Genomic DNA, 21,533 nt, shown 5'->3' on the forward strand with positions numbered 1-21,533 from the left:
CTGTTGGTGCTTCGACAGGTTTCTTCGGGTCGACCCGTTTTTGCGGCTCGGGAACTTTCTTTGCGTCGAACATCGGCGGTCGTACCGCCGGTGGTAGTCCGAATTTTATGTGCGTCGACGCGATGTGAACTGTGCTGACACTCTTCGGCTGCGGGGGTGCTTTTGCGCCGAGCATGGAAGCCGTGTCGTGGATGCGGAGTAACGACTCAGACACCTTCTTCTTTAGGAAGGGAGACTTGAGTCGACACGTTCCTTCGATACCCTTTTGGACGTGGCATCTAACCCTGAACCAGACGCCGTGTTCGACACGAGGACTGGGATGGGTCAGCTGTCGCGAGTCGCTCTGTATTTGTGTCGGCGATCCTCGACGCTGATTTTTTCGGGTCGGCAACCTTGACCTCGGTTGTCGGCGCCGCCTTCGGCTCGACGTCCCCATGAGATCTGTGCGTCGACGGCCTTTTGTTTGTTCGGCTCCGAGGGCTTCGAGGCCTTGTTGCCGATGAGACTCTTTCACTTTCGGTTTCGAGTTCGGTGCCTGGCCCTTCAGTTTCGATTTCGTTTGATCGAATGATGGCGCTTTCGATACCGATGGCTCTTTAGGGTAGTTCGTAGCCGGGCCTTTATGCGGGGCTGTAGAACGAGAAGAATGATCTTGGGTAAGGCCTTGTGGCGATCCCTCGACCTGAGCCTTATAGAGTGCCTCTCTGGGCCCTGTACCGACATGTGGGCCTAGCTCATCTTCTGAGCCATCCTCCTCGGCCCCAAGGGCCTCCTCGTCTCCTACCTCTTCGACGACACCATCTTCCGGTCGTCTACTATAAGCTAGTCTTCGGCATCATAGTCGGATTCTCGCTCCGAAGCCGGATCCGATAGCTCCCCCCGAACTTCAAGGTCCACGACCTCATCTTGTGTCCCGAAGATGTTGTCCGAGTTCGGCGTCGCTTTCTGCGCCTCGGGCCGAGCTGCTCGACGAATGCGAAGGGTCTTCGATCGAAACCTGGAACACGCCATATAGGTGGCTTCGTCGTGGTTTGGAGAGAGGCACTTGTTGCACACCGGGTGCACGTCGAAGCAAGCATACTTAGCGTTGCAAAGAGGGCAACGCCCTCGACAAATAGACTTGGCGCCGAACGAAAATACCGACGAATGTAAAGGCCTAAATAACTCAAAAAGCTAAGATTAGGACATCAGAACCCAATGGCAGAAAAAAACAATCTGAGGATGGAGGGGATGCCCATGCGCACTGTAGTCCAGGGGAGGAGCCACCTATCTCGTGATACTTCGAAGACTCTTCCAGGACAACAATGTGCAATCATCCGGACCCAACACTAGGCGGCGATCTATGCACAGATATGAATTCAGCAGCCCACATGCCTCGAACGCATCTATTCTTGGCATGTAGAGCTGCAGATCCTCACACTTTGCATTAGATCGCCATCTGGTGCTGGCCTTGGATGCTTCCACCTGGTTGTCTTGGAAGAAGTCTTTGTAGTCACAAGATACAAGACGACAATGCGCATGGGCATCAACTCCATCCTCAGATTGTTTTTCGCCATGATTGGAAATGGAGTTAGTAGAAAAGAAAGATGTCCATGTGTGTATATCCAAGTAAGATAGTACTGGAACATATACAGGTCCCGGGGAGGTGGGTGGGCATGTGAGGATCTGCAGCTCTACATGTGAAGAACAGATGCATACTGGTAAGTAGCATTTTCCATTCAAGGCATAGGAGCTGCAGATCTCACACTTCATACACTGTACAGCAGTGTCTCCCCTAGCGGTGGTCACCTGCATCTGTTGCAGTAGTTTGAAAAAGTGTTTTAGGAACTGCTTGGCCTACAGAAGCTTGTTGCTTGGCTTGCACGTCAACACAACCCTGTTTAGTGAAGGTGTGTGTTGTAGACCATGTCGCTGCCTTACAAAGGTCTTCTAGGGGAATGTTCCCAAGAATGCCATGGAAGCCCCTAGTTTACCTGTTGAGTGCGCTCTAGGGGGAACTGTTAATGTGCGCTTGGCTTTTTGGTAGCCTATTTGGATACATTTAACGAGCCATCTTGCAATCGCAGCTCTTGAGATTAGATTACCCTTATGCGGTGGAGAGAAAGCTACAAACAATTGTTTTGCGAAAGGATTTAGTCCTGTCAATGTAATAGAGTAGAGCTCTTTTGACGTCTAGGGTGTGAAGAGCTCTGCTACGTAGTCCGGGTTTTGAAAAAAACCTGGTAGCTCCACAGATTGATTAAGATGAAATGCAGAAATGACTTTAGATAGGAATTTTGGGTTTGTTCTGAGAACCACTTTGTTACGATGTATTTGTAAAAATGGCTCTTGTATGGTTAAAGCCTGGATCTCACTTACCCTCCTGAGAGAAGCTATTGCAATAAGGAAAGCCACATTTATGTAGAGGTTCAAATGTGGGTCCCATGAGCCTAGTAAGCACAATGTTGAGATTCCACACTGGAGAGGGTGGCAATCTGGGGGGTATGATGCGTTTAAGGCTTTCCATAAAGGCTTGAATTGCTGGGACCCTAAAAAGTGACTAGTGTTGTCTGTTTTGTAAGTAAGCGGCAAGTGCTGCTAGATGTAGATGTATGGATGAGTATGCCAAATTACATCTTTGCACATGTAGTAAGTAGCAAATGATGTTCTGGATTGATATGATTGCTAGTGCAGTAAATGGCGAATCTTTTCCACTTTGCTGCATAGCAAGCTCTGGTGGTAGGGCGTCTGGCTTCTTTAATGATGTTCATAAAGTCCGGTGGAAGGTTAAGATAACCGAACTCTAGGACTTCAGGAGCCAGATCGCGAGATTCAGTTGAGTTGGATGGGGTGCCTTATCTCTCTATGGTTCTGCGTTAGTGATGGGGAGAGGTGTAGTTTTTGGTGTGGGACTAGTGAGAGTTGCAGTAGTGTGTACCACGATTGGCGCGCCCATGTGGGAGCCACTAGGATCATTTTTAGAGACTGTTGTCGGAGCTTGCGTACCACTAGTGGAATCAGTGTGAGGGGCGGAAAAGCGTACGCAAATCTGCCTGACTAGTTCATCCATATCGCTTTGCCCTTGGACAGTGGGTGTGGAATCCTGGCAGTGAAGTTTGGGCATTTTGCATTTTCGTGTGTGGCAAATAAATCTATGTCTGGTTGGCCCCACATCAGGAAAAAAGGTAGAAGAACTTGTGGATGTAGTTCCAATTTGTGAATCTGTTGTGTCTGTCGACTTAACAGATCCGCAATGTGATTGTGAACTCCTGGAAGGTGTTCTGCAAGGAGGTATGTGTTTTGTGGGATGGCCCACCTCCAAATGTTCTGTGCAAGGTGGGACAGTTGTAGAGAATGTGTTCCTCCCTGTTTTTGTATGTAATACATGGCAGTCATGTTGTCAGTTCGGATCAGGATGACTGTTTTGTACATGGAGTTGGAATGATTTCAGAGCCAGGAATATTGCTAGTAGTTCCAGATAACTGATGTGGAGCACTTTGTTGAGTGGTCTATTTGCCCTGCGTTGTGTGGGCTAAGATGGGCTCCCCACCCTGTGAGTGATGCGTCTGTTAGTACCATCTGTGGAACAGGATCGAGGAACAGCCGCACTTTGGACAAGTTTGTGTTCCACCACTGCCGAGAGCGATGTGTGCGGCTGTCTACCAACACCAGATCTGTAAGCTGTCCGTGAGCCTGATTCCAATGATGTGCCAGACATTCCTGTAAGGGACGAATTTGAAGCCTTGCATGAGGTACGATGAAAATGCAAGATGCCATCATGCCTATGAGTTGCATGAACACACTGGCTGGGAGAGCGTGAAATTTGGTGGAGAGCATGTATACTGACTATCCTGGCTGGGCTGGGAAACGCTAGAGCTGTTTAAGTATTTATTGTGGCCCCCAGGTATTGAAGTACATGAGAAGGCTGAAGGTGTGACTTTGTGTAGTTGATTGTGAACCCCAAGTTGTGTAGTGTTTGGATGGTTTGAGGAGTGTTGGATATACTGGTTGAATGATCTGGATTTTATTAGCCAGTCGTCAAGATACAGGAAGACATGGATCTGTGGTCTTCGTAGGTTTGCAGCTACTACTGCAAGGCACTTGGTAAACACTCTTGCAGCAGTGGTGACCCCGAAGGGAAGGACCTTGAACTGATAGTGTTGTCTGTCCAGTACGAACCTTAGATACTTCCTGTGCACAGGATGTAAGGGAATGTGGAAGTAGGCGTCCTTAAGATCTAGTGTGGCAAGGAACTCTAGTTTACCTGTCGGTGTAGTTTTGCAGCTTGAAGATCTTTCTGGATTCACTATGTTGTGCATTATTCCGCGGTCTGGTGGTTGGGTCCGGATTCGTAGTCTTGTGTCTTTTTTCGTAGCCCAAGTGGGCGTCGACGTCCCACCATTTGGTGCACCTCTCGTGAAGTCATCCTGCTTCCTGCGGAAGTCCCACCTCGGGGCGCCATCTTCAGATACTTTTTTTTTTTTAACCCTAGGCTATTTACAGTATTTCTTCTCAATTATATCCTCTCACATTTCCTCTTCAAATCTTTTGTTCCCCATTCTGTCTTTCACCCCTCTTCTCCATCCTCATCTTTCTGGCGGAGGTGGGAGGGTTCGCTAGTGAATCCAGAAAGATCTTCAAGCTACAAAACTACACCGACAGGTAAAACTATTCGTTTTGCAGCGCGAATCTTTCTGGATTCACTATGCTGTGCATCGATTTTGTAGCGGTGTCACTTTTGTTGCGGCTGGGTGGAAGAGGAGCGTGGTCGTTGAATATATGTTGAAGCACCTTTTGTCCTACTTGTGCTTCCTTGTTTATTTGTATATCCACGCAGTAGTGCTTAGTGAACGTGTGCACTGAAGCCCATGTAGCCGCCAGGCATAGGTCTTGAATGGGTGTGTTTGCCAGAAAAGCAATTGTTGCTCCTTTCTTCCTTGTGGAGTGGGCCCGTGCCCTTTGATAGCTCTTGCCCGGTTTGTGGCAGAACTGTATCGTGAGTGCGATCCATCGCACGATGGTGCCTTTTGTTACTGGCCTACCCAGGAAGCTGGTTGCGAAGGACACAAAAAACTGCTTAGTTTTCCTGTGCTCCTTGGTTCTCTCGATGTAGTGCATCACCGCCCTTCTAGCGTCCAGAGTGTGCAGTGACCTTTCTGCACCTGTGGTAGGGTTCTGAAAGAAGCTTGGTATTTGTATTGTCTGGTTCATATGAAAAGCCGACACCACCTTCGGCATGAAGTATGGGTCCGTTCTCATTAAGACTGTCCTTGTGTATCTGGATGTAGGGCTCTTGCAGCGTTAGCGCTTGCAGCTCGCTTACTCTGCGCAGCGAGGTTATTGCCACCAGAAAGGCTGTCTTCATTGTTAGCATTTGAAGGGAGGCCTTGTGAATGGGCTCAAAGGGCGCCTTCATAAGTTCCGTTAGGACTAAGTTAAGGTTCTACGCCAGCGGCAGCATCCTTTTTGGTGGCACTATCCTTTTTGCCCCCTCCAGGAACCTCTTTACAACTCTTGATGTAAAGAAACTTTCACCCGTCTCACCTCGTGTGTAGGCAACAATCGCTGCGAGGTGTACCCTTCGTGAGGATGAACATAGTTTAGCCTTTAGTAGGTGCGTGAGGTATCTTAGCACCGTTGATTCCTTTGTCAACTTATTATGCAGTTTAGGTCTCCTGCACCAATGTGTGTACCTCTTCCATTTTTCCCCATAGCATTTCCGTGTCGGTCTCCTTGCCTCCCGGAGCACTCGCATAGTGCTTCGAGGTAGCTTAAGGTGTGCGAACTATGTCTTCAGGAGCCATGCCGCTAGGCCGAGGCTCTCTGGCTCTGGGTGTAGAACCTCTCCGTTCTGCATGGAGTGCAAGTCCATTCTTTTGGTGAACTTGTGTGGTGGTCCCTGTGCCATCTCCACTATTTGCGAGTACCAGGTCCGTCTTGCCCACTGTGGTGCCACTAGGATCAGCGTCATGTTGCTGGTCCTGCACTTGAGTACCCTGTGTATCAGTGGTATTGGTGGAAAAGCGTAGGCAAATGTTTTTGACCAGCTTATCCATAGGGCAATCCCCTGGGATTGTTTTTCTGGTTGTCTGGATGCGAAGCTTTGGCATTTTGCATTCTGGTGTGTTGCAAAAAGGTCTATGGACGGTGTACCCCACCTTCTGAATAGCCTTTGCGCTTCCTGTCCATTAAGCCCCCACTCGTGGGACGCCGAAGTCTGCCTGCTGAGCCAGTCTGCTTCCACACTGTCCTTCCCTGGTAGGTGAATGGCCAGCAGGTTTATTTTGAGTGGGATGGCCCATCTCCAAATGTCCTGCGCCAGGTTGGATAGGGGAAATGACTGTTCCTCCCTGCTTGTTAATGTAGAACATCGTTGTTGTATTGTCTGTATCAACACCTCCTGGCTGTACAGTTTTTTCTGGAAGGCTTTCAGGGCTAGGAAAATGGTCTTCAATTCCAGGTAGTTGATGTCTGACCGCATCCGCTGGTGTCCACAGACCCCCTCACTTTGAGCTTGTCCATATGTGCTCCCCATCCTATCTGTGATGCGTCTGTGGTGATGGTCACTGTTGGGCTTGGTGGTGTCAAGGGCTTCCCTATAGTTATGTTCTCCCTGTTCCACCATGCTATCTCTTGCACCGCGTGCGTTACAACCACTAGATTCTCCCAACTTCCGCTTGCTTGTGACCATTGCCGTTGCAGCCATTCCTGCAAAGGCCTCATGTGTAGGCGTACATTGGGAACTAGGTGAATGCATGACGCCATCAGCCCCATGATCACGCTCGCTGTTCACTGTCAGAGCTTGCCCCTTCTGGTAGAGGCACGTCTCCTTCAGCAGGGTCAGAGTTCTCTTGTCGCTGGGCATCACTGTTCTCTGTAAGGTGTTGATCTGTGCCCCCAGGAAGATCTTCACCTGTTCTGGTTCCATAGAGGATTTCCCCCAGTGTATTGAGAATCCCAGCTTAGTTAGTATGTTCGTGACCCGCTGTGCGTGTTCCTCGCATTTTTCGCGTGAACTTGCCTTTATTAGCCAGTCTAGATAAGGATATACATGAATCTCTTCCCTCCACAGGTACGCTGCCACTGCCGCCAGGTATTTTGTGAAAACCCTTGGTGCGGACTTTAGCCCAAATGCAAAGGTTGTGAATTGGTAGTGCTCCTTGCCAATGGCAAACCTTAACAGACTTTTGTGCTGCCTGTTCATAGCGATGTGCAGGTAGGCATCTTTGAGATCCACGGTGGACATAAAGTCTCCGTCTCATTTGCGGGAGTACCTCTTGTAGGGACGTCATTTTGAATTTTTGCGTCCTTACGTACTGGTTTAGGAACCGTAGATCCAGGATGGGTCTTAGTGTTCCGTCCACATTTGGTACCAGGAAATAGTTGGAGTATACTCCCTTGTTCCTTTCTCTGAAAGGTACTGGCTCTATGGCATCCTTTAGGAGCAGTTCTTGTGCTTCATCTAGGAGTTGCGCTAGCTCCTGTCCTGAGTGATCCCTCCTCTTTGCTTTTCTGTTTGGTGGTTTCCTTTCCAACTCTATACAGTATCCGAACTGCATGATGTTGAGTATCCATTTGTCTGTTATCTTTTTTCATTCTTGAAGGAAACGTCTGTGTGCTGCCTACTGGTGTTGCATATTCGTTGGCGTTTGGTCTGTGTAACCCTCTTGTCTTTGATCTTTTGTGCTCCACCCTCGGAGGGATTTTGCGGGTGAGCACCCTTTCCCGTGTGAAGTCACTGAGGTGGGTTGGTCTCCCCCTCTGGCCTCGTCCGTTCCCCCTGCTCCTAGAGGACTGGCCCTGAGGCTGGTACTGCCAGTGTTGTTTCTGCTGGGCCTGCTGCCCGTGATTGTTGCCTTGATGCCCCTGCTGGAATGTTTGGTGTGACGTTCCCGGCTGGTTTCCTCCTCTTCCGTAAGGTCTCCGTGTCGGGGTACCTCTTCTCATTCCTCTGAATTGCAGGGCCCCCATGGACCTTGCTGTTTCTTTCTCCTTTTTGAGCTGGGTGAGTTTATCCACCGGTGCCCCGAACAGCGTCTCTTCGTTGAAAGGGGTGTTCAGGATGTTGTTCTGAACTTCTTGCTTGAAGCCCGAAATCCTGAGCCAGGCTTGCCTTCTCCGTTATTCCAATTGCCATCAGCCTGCTTGATGTTTCTGCTCCATCCAACGCGGTTTTAAGGCAAGAGTTTGCTCCATTCTTTCCTTCCTCCACTAGGTGCGCAGCTCTTTGTTGGTATTGCTCGGGGAGGTGCTTCATCAGTTCCCCCATTTCGTCCCAATGTTGGTACTGGTGCCTGTTCAGTAGGGCATTGGAGTTCGCCATGCGCCAGCCAGTGCATTGCCGCATTTCTCTATTTTTCTTCCCGTCAGGTCCATCCTCCTGCTTTCTTTGTCTGGAGGTGGTCCAGAGGTTGCCGGGACATTTGCCCTCTTCCTGGCAGTAGATGCAATGATTGAATCTGCTGTGACGGATCCTTTGATTTATGGAGGGTCCTGGGAGGAGTGTTTATATTTTTTTCTCCGTCCTCTTCCTCCAGCTTAACACCAAAAGCTGCAGCCGTGCTTTTGACTACCATGTTGTAAGCCCCTATGACATCTGGCGGCGAAGGCCTCGAAGGGTAAGTCTCTACAGGCTCTTCTGGATTTTCGGCGTCGAGGTCCTGCCACTCCAGGTCCTGCGTCGTCGACGGCGCAGAGCTGTAGTTAGATTGTTGTTCCTCATTCTCCCTCATAGTAAAGGTCTTCTTCCTCTTCGGGAGTCTTCGACAGTTCTTCAGCGTCGAACTCCTCCTGTTCCTCGACCTAGACTATGATCGACGGTGGTTTCGTTGGGATAGTGAATTTTTTCATCTTCTCGTGGAACTCCCTTTTCCTTTGAAGGATGCTCTCCATCTCTGCTTCGAGCCTCCTCTTTTTCTTCTCCATTTCGGAGGCATTTTCGGCATCGAGCGCCGGTCTTTGACGGAGCTTGTGTCGACGCGACCTTATCTTTCGAAGTCAAACGCCCAGTTTCTTGGCCTTGCTTCGACAACCTTTGCCTTTCGGCGGTCTTCGGCACCTGGGAGTCCTTCTCAAAGGATCTGCCGGTCCTTTCGTCCTTGGATCCACTCGCGGTCGTCGAAATTTTCAGCGCCGGTGTTCCTTTCGAGGACTGACTGTTTTTCGAGAAGCTGACTCGGTTTTGTGGGGCCCTGTCGAGGGTTTAGCGCTAGACGTCTCTCCTACCTTGTCAGACGTTTTCTTATCAGTCTCTGCGACCGTGAAGTCATCAGGTCCTTCGGCAACGTTGTCTTCGTCGGTGGAGAGGCCCAGTTCGTACAGTGTCGGGGCCTTTTCCTTGCCCTCCATGCTGTAGTTGGCTCTCCTCTGTCTCTCACCCGGAGCGTCTTCGGTGTGAAGGCCGAACAGGCGTTGTAGTCCTTGCTCTCTTGGTCAACTGGCAGGCAAAGGTTGCAGACCGCATGTTGGTCCTTCTGCGCGTATTTGTGGTGGCAGTTACAGCAGAGTTTAAAAGGTGTTTTGTCCATTCCTGCGCTCAGTGTCCCCGAGTGCGCATTCTCCGTTGGACGTCGAAGATAGAGGTTCTCCTTCTTAGTCGTCCCGGCTTGTTGCTCTTCCTTTCTGTAGTCTTCCTCAACTTCTCTTCGATGAAACATGTGCTTGTTTCTTCTTTCTTCACCAAAAAACTCTGGAGCTTCACGGTGACGATCCAGGCCCAACAGCGGAAAAACTAATCTGAAGATGGCACTCCGAGGTGGGACTTCCGCAGGAAGCAGGACGACGTCACGAAAGGTGCACCAAATGGGACGTCAACGCCCACCTGGGCTACAAAAAAAAATAAAAAATAAATAAATAAAAAAAAATACAAAAGACAGACTACGAATCCGGACCCAACCACCAGACCGCGGAATAATGCACAGCATAGTGAATCCAGAAAGATTCACGCTGCAAATGTCTCCTTGTTATAGTAGTGGAAGCACTTGTTGGAGTGATCATGTGAAAATGATCTGAGTGTGTATACTGATTGAGGGGTCGGAGATTGAGAATTGGCCGTAGGGTCCCATCCTTTTTGGGAATTAGGAAATATAGGGCGTAATCTCTTGTTCCCTGGTGTAGTAAGGGGACTGGCTCTATGGCGTGTTTTTGAAGCAGTGAGAGAACCTCTTGTTTCAAAAGTGTAAGATGGTCTGTGGACATTGGACGCGGTCTAGGTGGTATGTTTGGGGTGTGGGGTAGCTGTAAGTTCCAGGCAGTAACCATATTGGTTAATTTGTCTTGTCCACCTGTCTGTTGTGATGGAGTTCCAGACAGGTAGGCACTGTGTTAATCTTCCCCGACCGGAGTGGAGGGAAGTCACTGTTTAGCAGCAGGGGAGGTACCAGTGTTACCTCTGCCTCTCCCTTTACTGTTACCTCTGTAACCTCCCCTGAAATATCCCCTATTGGGGGATGTTTGGGTGGTGTTTTTAAAGGAAGATGAGCTATCTGTGCCCACGTTCTTGGAGGCTCCTCTATAAACGGAGTGACGAAAGGAGTCCTGCATTCGCGGAGACTGCAATGCTCCCATGGACTTGGCAGTCTATCTTTTTTCATTTTTTCAAGAGCAGGGTCCACAGCCGGCCCAAAAAGTTGGTTTTGATTGAACGGCTGATTTAGAATGGTTGTTTGGACCTCCTGCTTGCAGCCTGAAAGAGCAGCCAGGCAGGTCTGAGCAGTATACTAGTATTGACAGACCTAGCGGCAGTGTCCGCTGCATCAAGGGCACATTTAATTGATGCGTTGGTGATTAGTTTTCCCTCTTGGATTAGGTCATTTGCTTGCATCTTATACTGGTCAGGCAAATGTTGTAATAGGGTTTCCAGCTGGTCATAATGGGCCCTATCATATCTAGCCAGCAGTGCTTGTGTTGGCTATGCGCCAGTGACTGGCTGCCTGCGCAGCTACCCTCTTGCCAGATGCGCCTAACAATTTAGATTCTTAATCAAGGGGCGGTGCGTCCCCTGAGGTTTGTGAATTAGCTCGCTTTCTAGCATTGGACACTACTAATGAATCTAGAGGCAGCTGACCTTTGATGTATGCAGGATCATCAGGGGTAGGTCTATATTTCTTATCGATCCTGGGATTAAGAATCCTGGCCCGTACAGGATCTTTAAATATGTCGGGAGCATGCTTAATCACCCCTTTAATCATTGGCAATATTTGTACAGTCTTCTGGGACTTGTCAAATGTGCACCCCATGAATTACAGCAGCCCTATTGATGAATTGTCCAAACCCAATATTATCATCTGGAGGAGATGGTTTTTTGGGTATGGTTGGGAGGTCTGGGGGATCTCTTGGATCATTGTAATCCCAATCGTCTTGTGGTGGGTCATGTGGATCTGTGAACGGGTCATTACTGTCACCACCCACACAAAGTCATCATCAATCATCTGGAGGTGGTGTATGTGGTTGAGAAGTTACAGGCTAAGGCGGTGTAACAGGTTTGGGGAGGGGTGTTAGATGGAAGGACAGGAGAAGGTGGCATAGGCGATAAAGCAGTCCTTTACAGGCACTGGAGGGGTTTGTGCTGTGTCCAATTTCCTCTTCTTGCATGGCACAGCTGCGACATGTCCTGTTTTAGGGTTGATATAGATTTTGTCTGTTTAGGATCAACAGGATCCGGATGAAAAAGTCCCTCCTCAATAACCAGTCTCAGTGCCGATTTTTTGGGTTCCGAGCGGGGCATTTGCGGAGTCTTTTGCTCTTCGGCCTTAGGAGGCGTGGAGGAATCCTTGGTTTTCAGTTCCAAAGGTTTTGGTTTAGGAGCTGTGGTGTGATTTTTAGATTTTGAGGTGTTTGACGCCAGCTTATCCATGGGCTTCGATGTGTCCGAGGCAGGTTTTTCTTTGGAAGTGGAAAGAATCGGAGCCGATTTCGGAGTCAAAGGAGCCGGTGGGACTAGTACGTCCGGTTTGCTCGGTCCCGAGCTACCGGAAGGCTGGTCTTTTTTCTTCGGAGCCGGGCCTTCTGAAGTGTGTTTTTGGTCGCAACTGAGGCCAACAGGCGAAGTTTTGACCGGTGCCTTCGGCTTTGGTGTGTGAGTTTGGGTAGGGGCAGTAGTACTCGTTGCCCAGGAGTGATTGGGGTCGTCTGAGTCTTGTGCCTGACCCGATTTGGAGATATTCGGAATCTTCTTCTGGGACATCTGGGCCGAAGATGTCCACCGGTTCCGGAGCTGGTATCTGCGCCATGACAGGTCTTCGAGCTAGATCTCGATTAGCCTTCTTTGATCGAAAGGAAGCGCAAGCTGGACTAGTCGTGATCTGGCGAGAGACAGGTTACAGACCTTGTGATGGTCACTGTGTGGAAATTTTGCTCCACATTGGGGGCATTTTTTAAAAGGCGTCCTTCCCATGAGCCGTAGGCATTACGGAGTCGATGGGCCCAGCAGCCCGCGCCGACTGGAATCGAACCAATGAAAGGCGCGTCGCGATTTCGATGTCTTGTCAATTGGAAAAGTTGGTAAAAGTTTTGCGAGAATAGTTTGAAAACTAAAGTTCAGAACCAGTGCGCAAAAATTGCATCCGATGGCGGAAAAAAAACAATCTGAGGATGGAGTCGATGCCCACTATCGTCCAAGGGAGGAGTCACCTATCTCGTGACTACAAAGACTTCTTCCAAGGCAAAAAGGTGCAAGCATCCGAGCCCAACACCAGATGGCGATCTAATGCCAAGTGTGAGATCTGCAGCTCATATGCCTCAACCATCTTTTTCCCAAATTGCTTCAGTTTCCTAGATTCCTTGTCCGGAGGAGCCGAAGGGAACGAACTCGGTGAGGCAGAAGCCTGAACAACCAGACTCCGGCGTCAGGTGTTGTGTGAAAAAGCTGGGATCAGCCAGCACCGGGCGATGGCGGCGCGCAAAAACACCCTGGTCTACAGGGACTCCCGTGTTAGGTTTAAGCCATGTGCCCAACAGGATATCAGTAAGCGCTTCATTGAAGGGCAGTAACTGCTCCGCAGAGTAAGACTGTGGCTGCAGGACCTGTTAGGAGATTGGTCCTGATAGGCACAGAAGGGAGCTCGAGATTAAGAGCCTCAGATGCCCTACGCAAAACCGAAAAAGTCCCAACCTCCTCTGTGGCCACAGAAGGGGACAGAGTACCAAGGTGTGGAGAGAAATCCAGATCCACTGGACCCTCCACATTGCCTTCCCACTCGGGCTCATCCTCGCATTGAGCTGCAAGAGGGTCTCAGACCCGTCCCAGTATTCCCTGCCGTCCACCGGTTGCTGAAGAGGCCAGTAAGGACAAGGTGCCCTGGGAAACGGGATAAACTCCCCTCCAAGAAATGGGAGGGTAAGATACCAGTCCCGGTTTGGCACCGTCCGGTGCTGCGCCCTGCGCCACAGCCGGATCCAGGGCCGGCGCAGAGGCCGGAGCCGCTGCAGGGTATGGTGCCGGCATAGCTGAGGCCAGAGGCGGCGGCACGGGGGCTGACCCTTCCGATGGATCCACGGGGCCCAAAGACGCTCCAGAGGGACCCGGCAGGGCAAACAAATGGCACATGGCCGACAAAGGCCGGCACCTCACCCGAAGTCGTGTGCGGGCTCGGAAAGGGTGGGTAGGCTGTAGGCAACGACAGGCTCCAACGGAGCAGTGGGGGAGTTACCGCCCGCCCCCTCCAATGTGTCACACGACCGGTGAGGGGTAGAGGAAGAGAGACGTCGCTTTGACTTTATGGTGCCTAGACTTACCTGTCCCCGATTCCGATGAGTGATGCGGATGTCACCACGACCAGTCCCTTGACCTTTCATGGGATCAGCACCTCGATCGGCGAGGAACAGATTGCCGGACCTCCAACAACTTTCGGGAAAGCTCCTGCAAAGCTTTTGGCACCATGGCCTGACAATCAGGGCTAGCCTCGGGGTCATGGGCATACCCCAAGCAGAAGGTACACGTCGTGAGGGTCCAATACCGACATGTTTTGATGGCAGGCTCTACAGGACTTAAACCCAGGCATCTCTATTGCACCAGGAGTCAAGTACACGACAAAAAGTTGTCAGAAACCAAGTTAAAACTTAACTGGGGGGGGGGGGATTACTGCTCTCGGATCTGTGCGGAAAAAGAACTGATGTCAGCGCGCGTGGGTGCGTCCAAGTAGCTCTGGCGTCATCTCGGCGGCTCCAGCGACGTACGCGAAGCTGTACGATGACTCCTACTGACGTGCAGGGTTACTGCTGACGAAAAACTTTCCGGATCCAGTCTGACGGCTGGGAATATTCTGAAGTAAGGAATCTATCACTAACGTGTCTTTCAGATATGGAAACCCTAGCATTCACCCAAGTCAGGACATTCTTCTCTCACCTCTCCTTCCAACACAAGGTCTGCGACAACTTATCACAGGATTTCGGGCCGATTCCCTAACTCAATTAGAGAAGATTGAGCTTTAAACATTAAAGATGTCAGCTGTGCATAAGAATGAGGGGACGCTGACAAAGATGGGTCTGTGTGAAATACTGTGTTGTCCAGAGAGAGCATGCTCCGGTCAAGGCTTACTTCAGACAGATTATGACGGCTTGGCACCAATTGATCAGAAGTGGCTTTGGTTAGGGTGCAGAGGCTGACTCCAGCACACAGATCCTCACTTTCTGCTGGATCACAGGCATTACATTGGAGAAGGGCATTTGGCAATACCAAGTGGTACTACAGCTGGAGATGAACACAACTGTAGAGGCTAGACTGACTGCAACATAGGGAGCCCACAAAAACGAGGTCTCAAAAGCTAATGTTCTACTACTGCTGCTGCCATGCAGCCAGGCGAGGCACAGATTTCTCGCTGCAGTGAGTCAGCAGCAGTTCACCCAGAGAAGTGACAGACTCTTCTGACAGTACAGTAGCAGGATATGGCATCTGTACATAGACTAGGCATTAGCTTGTCAGGAGGTTGTAGGGGTCTTTAGAGCAGGACAGTTTGATCCCCCAGTGACCCCCTTCTAAAACGCTGGCATCCCTCCCAATAACTGGATAAAAAGAAACACTGAGAAAGATGGCGATAGAGCATGAATCCCACATTGCGCAGGAACTGCACGAATTACCTCCACATGAAAAACTGAAATGTTTCAGAGTTTGTTGGAAAGGCAAGAGGAAAAGGAGTGACCCAGACAGAGCACCTCACCACTTTAGTGACAGAATAAGTGCCTAATACTTTGCCATGACTCAGTATCTGTACTCTCATCTAGACTAATTTTCTCAATAAGATATCCAGAGCAGATTGTATGTAGAGGAGATGTTGCACGTGGGAAAATAATGCACATAAAGTGCAGGTGGCGGTGAGCAAAGTGAGAAAAGTTTAAATTGCTCAGATGTTAAGCATACCCTGTTGGCAGTTGCAAAGGAAAACGGGTTTTCAATACACACCAATACTAGGATTTTAAAAAAAAGCCTTTGCAGTGTCAAAAAAAAGACCTGCCCCTATAATCTCAATCTAAATTTTGCACAATTAATTCAAGAAGCAATTTATGGAAAGTTGCAATTATATGAACAATGTGAAAAAATGAATGGTCACTAAATAGCTTGTGAAAACACCTCACAGGAGCACTAGAAGGAAGACTGGTGAGATGAGGGTACCAGATGCAGATTTTGCTCTAAGCTATGTAGTGTGTGGATGGTGCACACCTCCACAGGGCAAGGGGCATATAACTAACCCTGTGAGGGGGACTGGGTGGGCAAGCTATTAAAGAGCTAGAGAAGTTTGTTACAAAGTTAAATAATGCTTGCACCAACTGAGTCAGAACAGAAAAGAGGCAGCTGGAAGGAATAAATAAATCTCACTTGTTAAGACATGCACACTTTTGTAGAGTATTTCCTACTGCGAGATCCCCTTGCTGTTACCTTCAAGAAGGGCCCGTTTATCTGCCTCCATCCAATGATGAGCCTGGCCTTCTTGTCGCCAATCTTCTGCAAAGATTTCAGTTCTTTCAAGTTACCACCGTTCAGCACGTTCAGAATGTTCTTGCGGGCCTGCTCCATGGTGTCCTCATTGACATTCAGTCCCCAGTCAGCTTCATTCTCCACCCCTTCACAGGCCACCTTCAACAATAAATAATGCGTCCTTTTGGCAAACTAATTCCAAATGACACCTTCGCTAGCAAACAACCACATGGGCAACAAAAGGAACCACAAATGCCCACTCAATAGAAAAGATCACATTTATTAATTCCAGGGCTTCACATCAACACAAGTAGAGTTCAGACGTAAACAAAAAAGAGGAGTTGGGCAGTTCATAAACAAGGGTACATTTAAGTGGGGTACTTCATCAAGGATCCCCAGAAAAACCCACCCACTAGGGCCTGATCTATTTTTATTTAGTTTCATGCAAATATGCCTCATCAGAGATTAGCTGGAGCACCTCAGCATAGTATTGATAAGTCTCTAGGCAATATACAGCCTTGGTTCAATCCATACCCCGTCTCCAAACACATCACCCACCTACCACACAAAGAAAATACTTCTATTCTACAGCATAGTTATGCTTCGAAGACGCACATGTGGTGTAAGTTGTCGCCATAATATTTTGTCACAAAAAGCCTTAAAGTAAGAGTTACTTACCTTCGGTAACTATCTGGTAGAGACGTTGTCTAGCCGCAGATTCCTCAATTTAGAACATCCCCAGGCATCAGACTGGACGTGGAAAATCTTTTTCAGCAGCACCTCTGCGCACTGGGGACGGCACCACACGACCCAGCCATGACATCTTCCACGTATGTGACGTCAGCGAGGTCATACAAGTACCTCCCGGTGCGCTGTCAGTTTTCTTCAGAGAAACTTTTCCGCGGCGCAACGCGGAGCCACCAACAAAACTGTGAAAGTATGGGAGCAGTGTGCAAAGGATGAGAAATCCGCAAAATAAATAAGGCGGATGGTGCAAAACACCATCATAAAAGACAGTATGAGACACTGTCCAGATGCAAGTGAAAAAGCAAAAGAGGAACTATGCTGAGAGAAAAACCCCGCATAGCGAAGCGTAGACCCACATCCCAAAGTGTGTGCAACAAGGGAAGACTATCAATTCTTTGTCTGGAAGTGTACAAGTCAACAAAGTGGTAGGGGCCTGTTTCTCCAAATTACGTATGATCAGGAAAATCTTCCCCTTCCTCCCTCAATCTTCACGCAAAACTGTGGTCCAGGCTCTTATCACCACCCATCTAGACTATGCTAACAGTCTATATGCAGGTGCCCCTCTATACCTTATCGACCGCCTGCAAATAGTTCAAAACGTGGCAGCCCGGCTCATTGGTAATATCCCTGCCCGTACTTCAGTCAGAGCCTATCGAGAAGAGCTTCACTGGCTTCCCATTTCACGTCGCATCGATTTCAAAATCCTGACTGACATTTCGGGCTATTCATGGAATTGGCCCGCTTTATCTGAGAAAGCGTCTCAAAATCTCTGTTTCAGTTAGACATCTAAGATCCAACAACCTTCGTCTTCTGATGGTACCAAGATTCAAGCTTTCTCGGAGTGGCGGCAGATCTTTCACTGTCACTGCCGCCAAGCTCTGGAACAGCCTCCCCCTTGATCTCAGGTTTTGCGAATCTGAGCCAGCCTTTCGACGCAAACTCAAGACCTGGTTGTTCACTAAGCGTTAGGGCCTGGCATTGTCAGACTCTCGCATTCTCCTAGTCCCTCTGTGGGATATGACTCTGGTTACTCTTTATGGGGACAATTATGTAATCTTAGCGCCGGGACACCTCCGCCGGAGGTAGCTGTGCGCTTTACAAGCTTCAAAAAATAAAATAAATAAATCTCAGACCAAAAAATAGACTAGTATTACCATGTAGAACTGTGCTGTCTAACAAGGACGAACCGTGCCGTCCACAAAGGACGGAGCACAGAAAGAAAGCAATGTACATTAAGAAGGCATCTTCCCTTATAACAATGGAAGTGTGGGATCAAAGAAGACTATACAGGAGACAAGAGCCTTAATTGAGAAGGCGGAAGGAGGAAGAAAGAAGGGCACAGGCAAGGATAGATCTGGCGTAGTCTGACTTGAAGGCGACGCCAAACTCCCTAGAAGCTCCTGGAGAAGAGTCAATCTTGCGTCGACATGGCGCCAAAACTACTGCGATCGGCGCCAACCCTGCCTCGTCTGACACCGAGTCGGTTCCATCCGGTGCCGATACCACGTCCACCACGACATGCATCGCTTCCGAAGAACGGGATGGCGCCAGAGCCGGCGAGGCACAGACTCGGCCGTAACAGGCTCTGACTGAAGTAAGAAGAAGGGAAGTCGGAACCGGGGAGGAGAGTTTTCTGCACCTGAACCGCGCTGACCTCTGCTTCGGGCAGGCATCCGCCTGTCAGGAAGGCAGAGGTGTGCTCTAAGCAAGGCTTTGAGCACCAGCAACCACTTGCGACGCACCAGGGAATCCCACGGGACTATGCGGCGCAGCAGGGGTCCTATGGGTTTGTAGGAGGACCCAGCCGGGCCGCACCCTGACTACACCAGATCTCCTTCGCGCCTGAGGGGGAAGTTCTTATTTGTCGCAGGGGGAAAACCCACCGGCGAGTCCGTAAGTAGCGGATGCCCCAAGGACACCCCAGGGACAAGAGCAGACCCAAGGGAGGCCTGCAGAGCCACAGCATATGCCTCCTTTTGGGTCTAAGTCGCCTCCTTGCCCGGATAGGGGATTGGCAACTCCCGGGGGCACAAGTCCAGAGGGCTCTGGGAACTAGTGCCCCCGACAACAGACCGAAGGGAGGTAGAGGACCTCGGCGACATGCGCCGTGACTTACCTAGAAGGGGTGAACGACTTCTCTGGGCCCCAGAGGCAGACAGACGTCACAACTGGAAATCAGAGGGGACTGCCGGCGATGAGTAGGCAGGAGGACGAGACTAATCAGACCGGGACAGGCGAGCCGAAAGGAGCTTCATCCGGCGTTCCCGCAGGGACTTCGGCTTGAGGTGTTGGTAGGCGTCTCAATCCGTCGAATCATGGTGTTCACCCAAACTCCACATACAGATGTCGGTCTGTCGTGGACATTTGCTGCAAACAAGAGGTATACGTTTAAAAGCCCGAAGGCATTGCACACTGTTCCAGACGCAAAGCGTCAAAAGGGGGCCTGAATACAGGCCAGAGGAACTGCTTACTCCGGATCCGCGTTGCACGCGGAAGGATTCGTTACTTACCTGTAATCCTAGTTCTCTTCCAGGGGTATCCTCAAAGTCATAAGCACTAGAATATTCCCACCCATGCGCGGGACCCCAGAAACAATAATACATGTCACTCACACACACACATCAAAAAGCAAATGCAGCTTTTCACAACCAGAGCTGAATGCTGTAAGGACTCCCCTGTATATTATAAATATATCTAATATAAACAATATATCATAAAAACAGGGAAGAGAACAGCAAAGCATGTTTTACTGCTTAGCATTTAGCCCAAAACCTCAGATGGGACTGAAAGCATTGACAGCTCACAGGCTGCATTGCAGAAAACTACAGCCTAGAAAGGCTAGAAAGCTAACTCATAGCAACCTAGAAAAAACTGGCACCGTGCCTTTAAGGCAGCCATGACCCCTAGCTTCCCATCATGCCTCAGGGGTGACAGTTAAGTCAGTTCTTTGCGGTGACAGAAAGCCATGACACAAAGAGTTGACAATGCTTTAAGAATAAGGATCCTTTGCCCGGGGAAGCGGGAGGGTTGCTTATGACTTTGATGAGGATACCCCTGGAAGAGAACGAATAGGTTTACCTGTCGGTGTACTTTTGCAGCTTGAAGATCTTTCTGGATTCACTATGCTGTGCATTATTCCGCAATCGTAGTCTGTCTTTTTTTTTTTTGTAGCCCATGTGGGCGTCTGACATCCCACCATTTGATGCACCTCTCGTGACGTCGTCCTGCTTAAGTCCCACCTCGGGGCGCCATCTTCGGATTTTTTTTTTTTTTTAACCCTAGGCTATTTACCGTATTTCTTCTCAATTATATCCTTTCTCACATTTCCTTTTCAAATCTCCTTTTGTTCTCCATTCTCTGTCTTTCCCCCCTCTTCTCCATCCTCATCTTTCTGGCGGAGGTGGGAGGGTTCGCTAGTGAATCCAGACAGATCGTCAAGCTGCAAAACTACACCAACAGGTAAGAAAGTATTCGTTTTGCAGCATGAATCTTTCTGGATTCACTATGCTGTGCATCGATTTTGTAGCGGTTTGTCACTTGTCTGGCGGCTGGGTGGAAGATGAGCGTTGGTCGCTGAATACATGTTGAAGCACCTTTTGTCCTACTTGTGCATCCTTGTTCATTTGTATATCCACGCAGTAGTGCTTAGTGAACGTGTGCACTGAAGCCCATGTTGCCGCCAGGCATATGTCTTGAATGGGTGTGTTTTCCAGAAAAGCAATTGTTGCTCCTTTCTTCCTTGTGGAGTGGGCCCGTGCCGTTTCTGATAGTTCTTGCCCTGCCTGTTTGTGGCAAAACTGTATCGTGAGTGCGATCCATCTTGCATTGGTGCCTTTTGTTACCGGCCTACCCAGGAAGCTGGTTGCGAAGGACACAAAACTGCTTAGTTCTCCTGTGCTCCTTGGTTCTCTCGATGTAGAGCATCACCGCCCTTCTAGAGTCCAGAGTGTGCAGTGCTCTTTCTGCGCCTGTGGTAGGGTTCTGAAAGAAGCTTGGTATTTGTATTGTCTGGTTCATATGAAATGCCGACACCACCTTCGGCATGAAGTGTGGGTCCGTTCTCATTACGAGACTGTCCTTGTGTATCTGGATGTAGGGCTCTTTCAACGTTCGTGCTTGCAGCTCGCTTACTCTGTGCAGCGAGGTTATTGCCACCAGAAAGGCTGTCTTCATTGTTAGCATTTGAAGGGAGGGCTTGTGAATGGGCTCAAAGGGCACCTTCATAAGTTCCGTTAGGACCAAGTTGAGGTTCCATGCCGGCGGCGGCATACTCTTTGGTGGCGCTATCCTTTTCGCCCCTTCCAGGAATCTCTTTACTACTCGTGATGTAAAGAAACTTTCACCAGTCTCACCTCGTGTGTAGGCAACAATCGCTGCAAGGTGTACCCTTTGTGAGGATGAACATAGTTTTGCCTTTAGTAGGTGCATGAGGTATCTTAGCACCGTTGATTCCTTTGTCAACTTATTATGCAGTTTATGTCTCCTGCACCAATGTGTGTACCTCTTCCATTTTTCCCCATAGCATTTCCGTGTCGTCTGTCTCCTTGCCTCCCTGAGCACTCGCATAGTGCTTCGAGGTAGCTTAAGGTGTGCGAACTGTCTTCAGGAGCCATGCCGCTAGGCCGAGGCTCTCTGGCTCTGGGTGTAGAACCTCTCCGTTCTGCATGGAGTGCAAGTCCTTTCTTTTGGTGAACTTGTGTGGTGGTCCCTGTGCCATCTCCACTATTTGAGAGTACCAGGTCTGTCTTGCCCACTGTGGTGCCACTAGGTTCAGCGTCATGTTCAAACCTGCACTTGAGTACCCTGTGTATCAGTGGTATTGGTGGAAAAGCGTAGGCAAATGTTTTTGACCAGCTTATCCATAGGGCATTCCCCTTGGATTGTTTTTCTGGTTGTC

At 49.4% G+C, this 21,533-nt stretch overlaps 1 protein-coding gene across 2 annotated transcripts in view; it reads right to left on the reverse strand.

The window, feature by feature from the left end:
* The window catches only part of KIF22 (kinesin family member 22), a 572,302-nt gene that overhangs the window by 22,241 nt on the left and 528,528 nt on the right, over window positions 1-21,533 (reverse strand). For both annotated transcript variants that reach the window (XM_085618807.1, XM_085618808.1), the window contains one exon: window positions 15,851-16,048. In XM_085618807.1, coding sequence (XP_085474933.1) covers window positions 15,851-16,048 — 198 coding nt within the window. The remainder of the gene's footprint in view (window positions 1-15,850; window positions 16,049-21,533) is intronic.

Source organism: Triturus cristatus, chromosome 7 (genome assembly GCF_964204655.1).
Source record: "Triturus cristatus chromosome 7, aTriCri1.1, whole genome shotgun sequence".
Taxonomy (NCBI): Eukaryota; Metazoa; Chordata; class Amphibia; order Caudata; family Salamandridae; genus Triturus; species Triturus cristatus.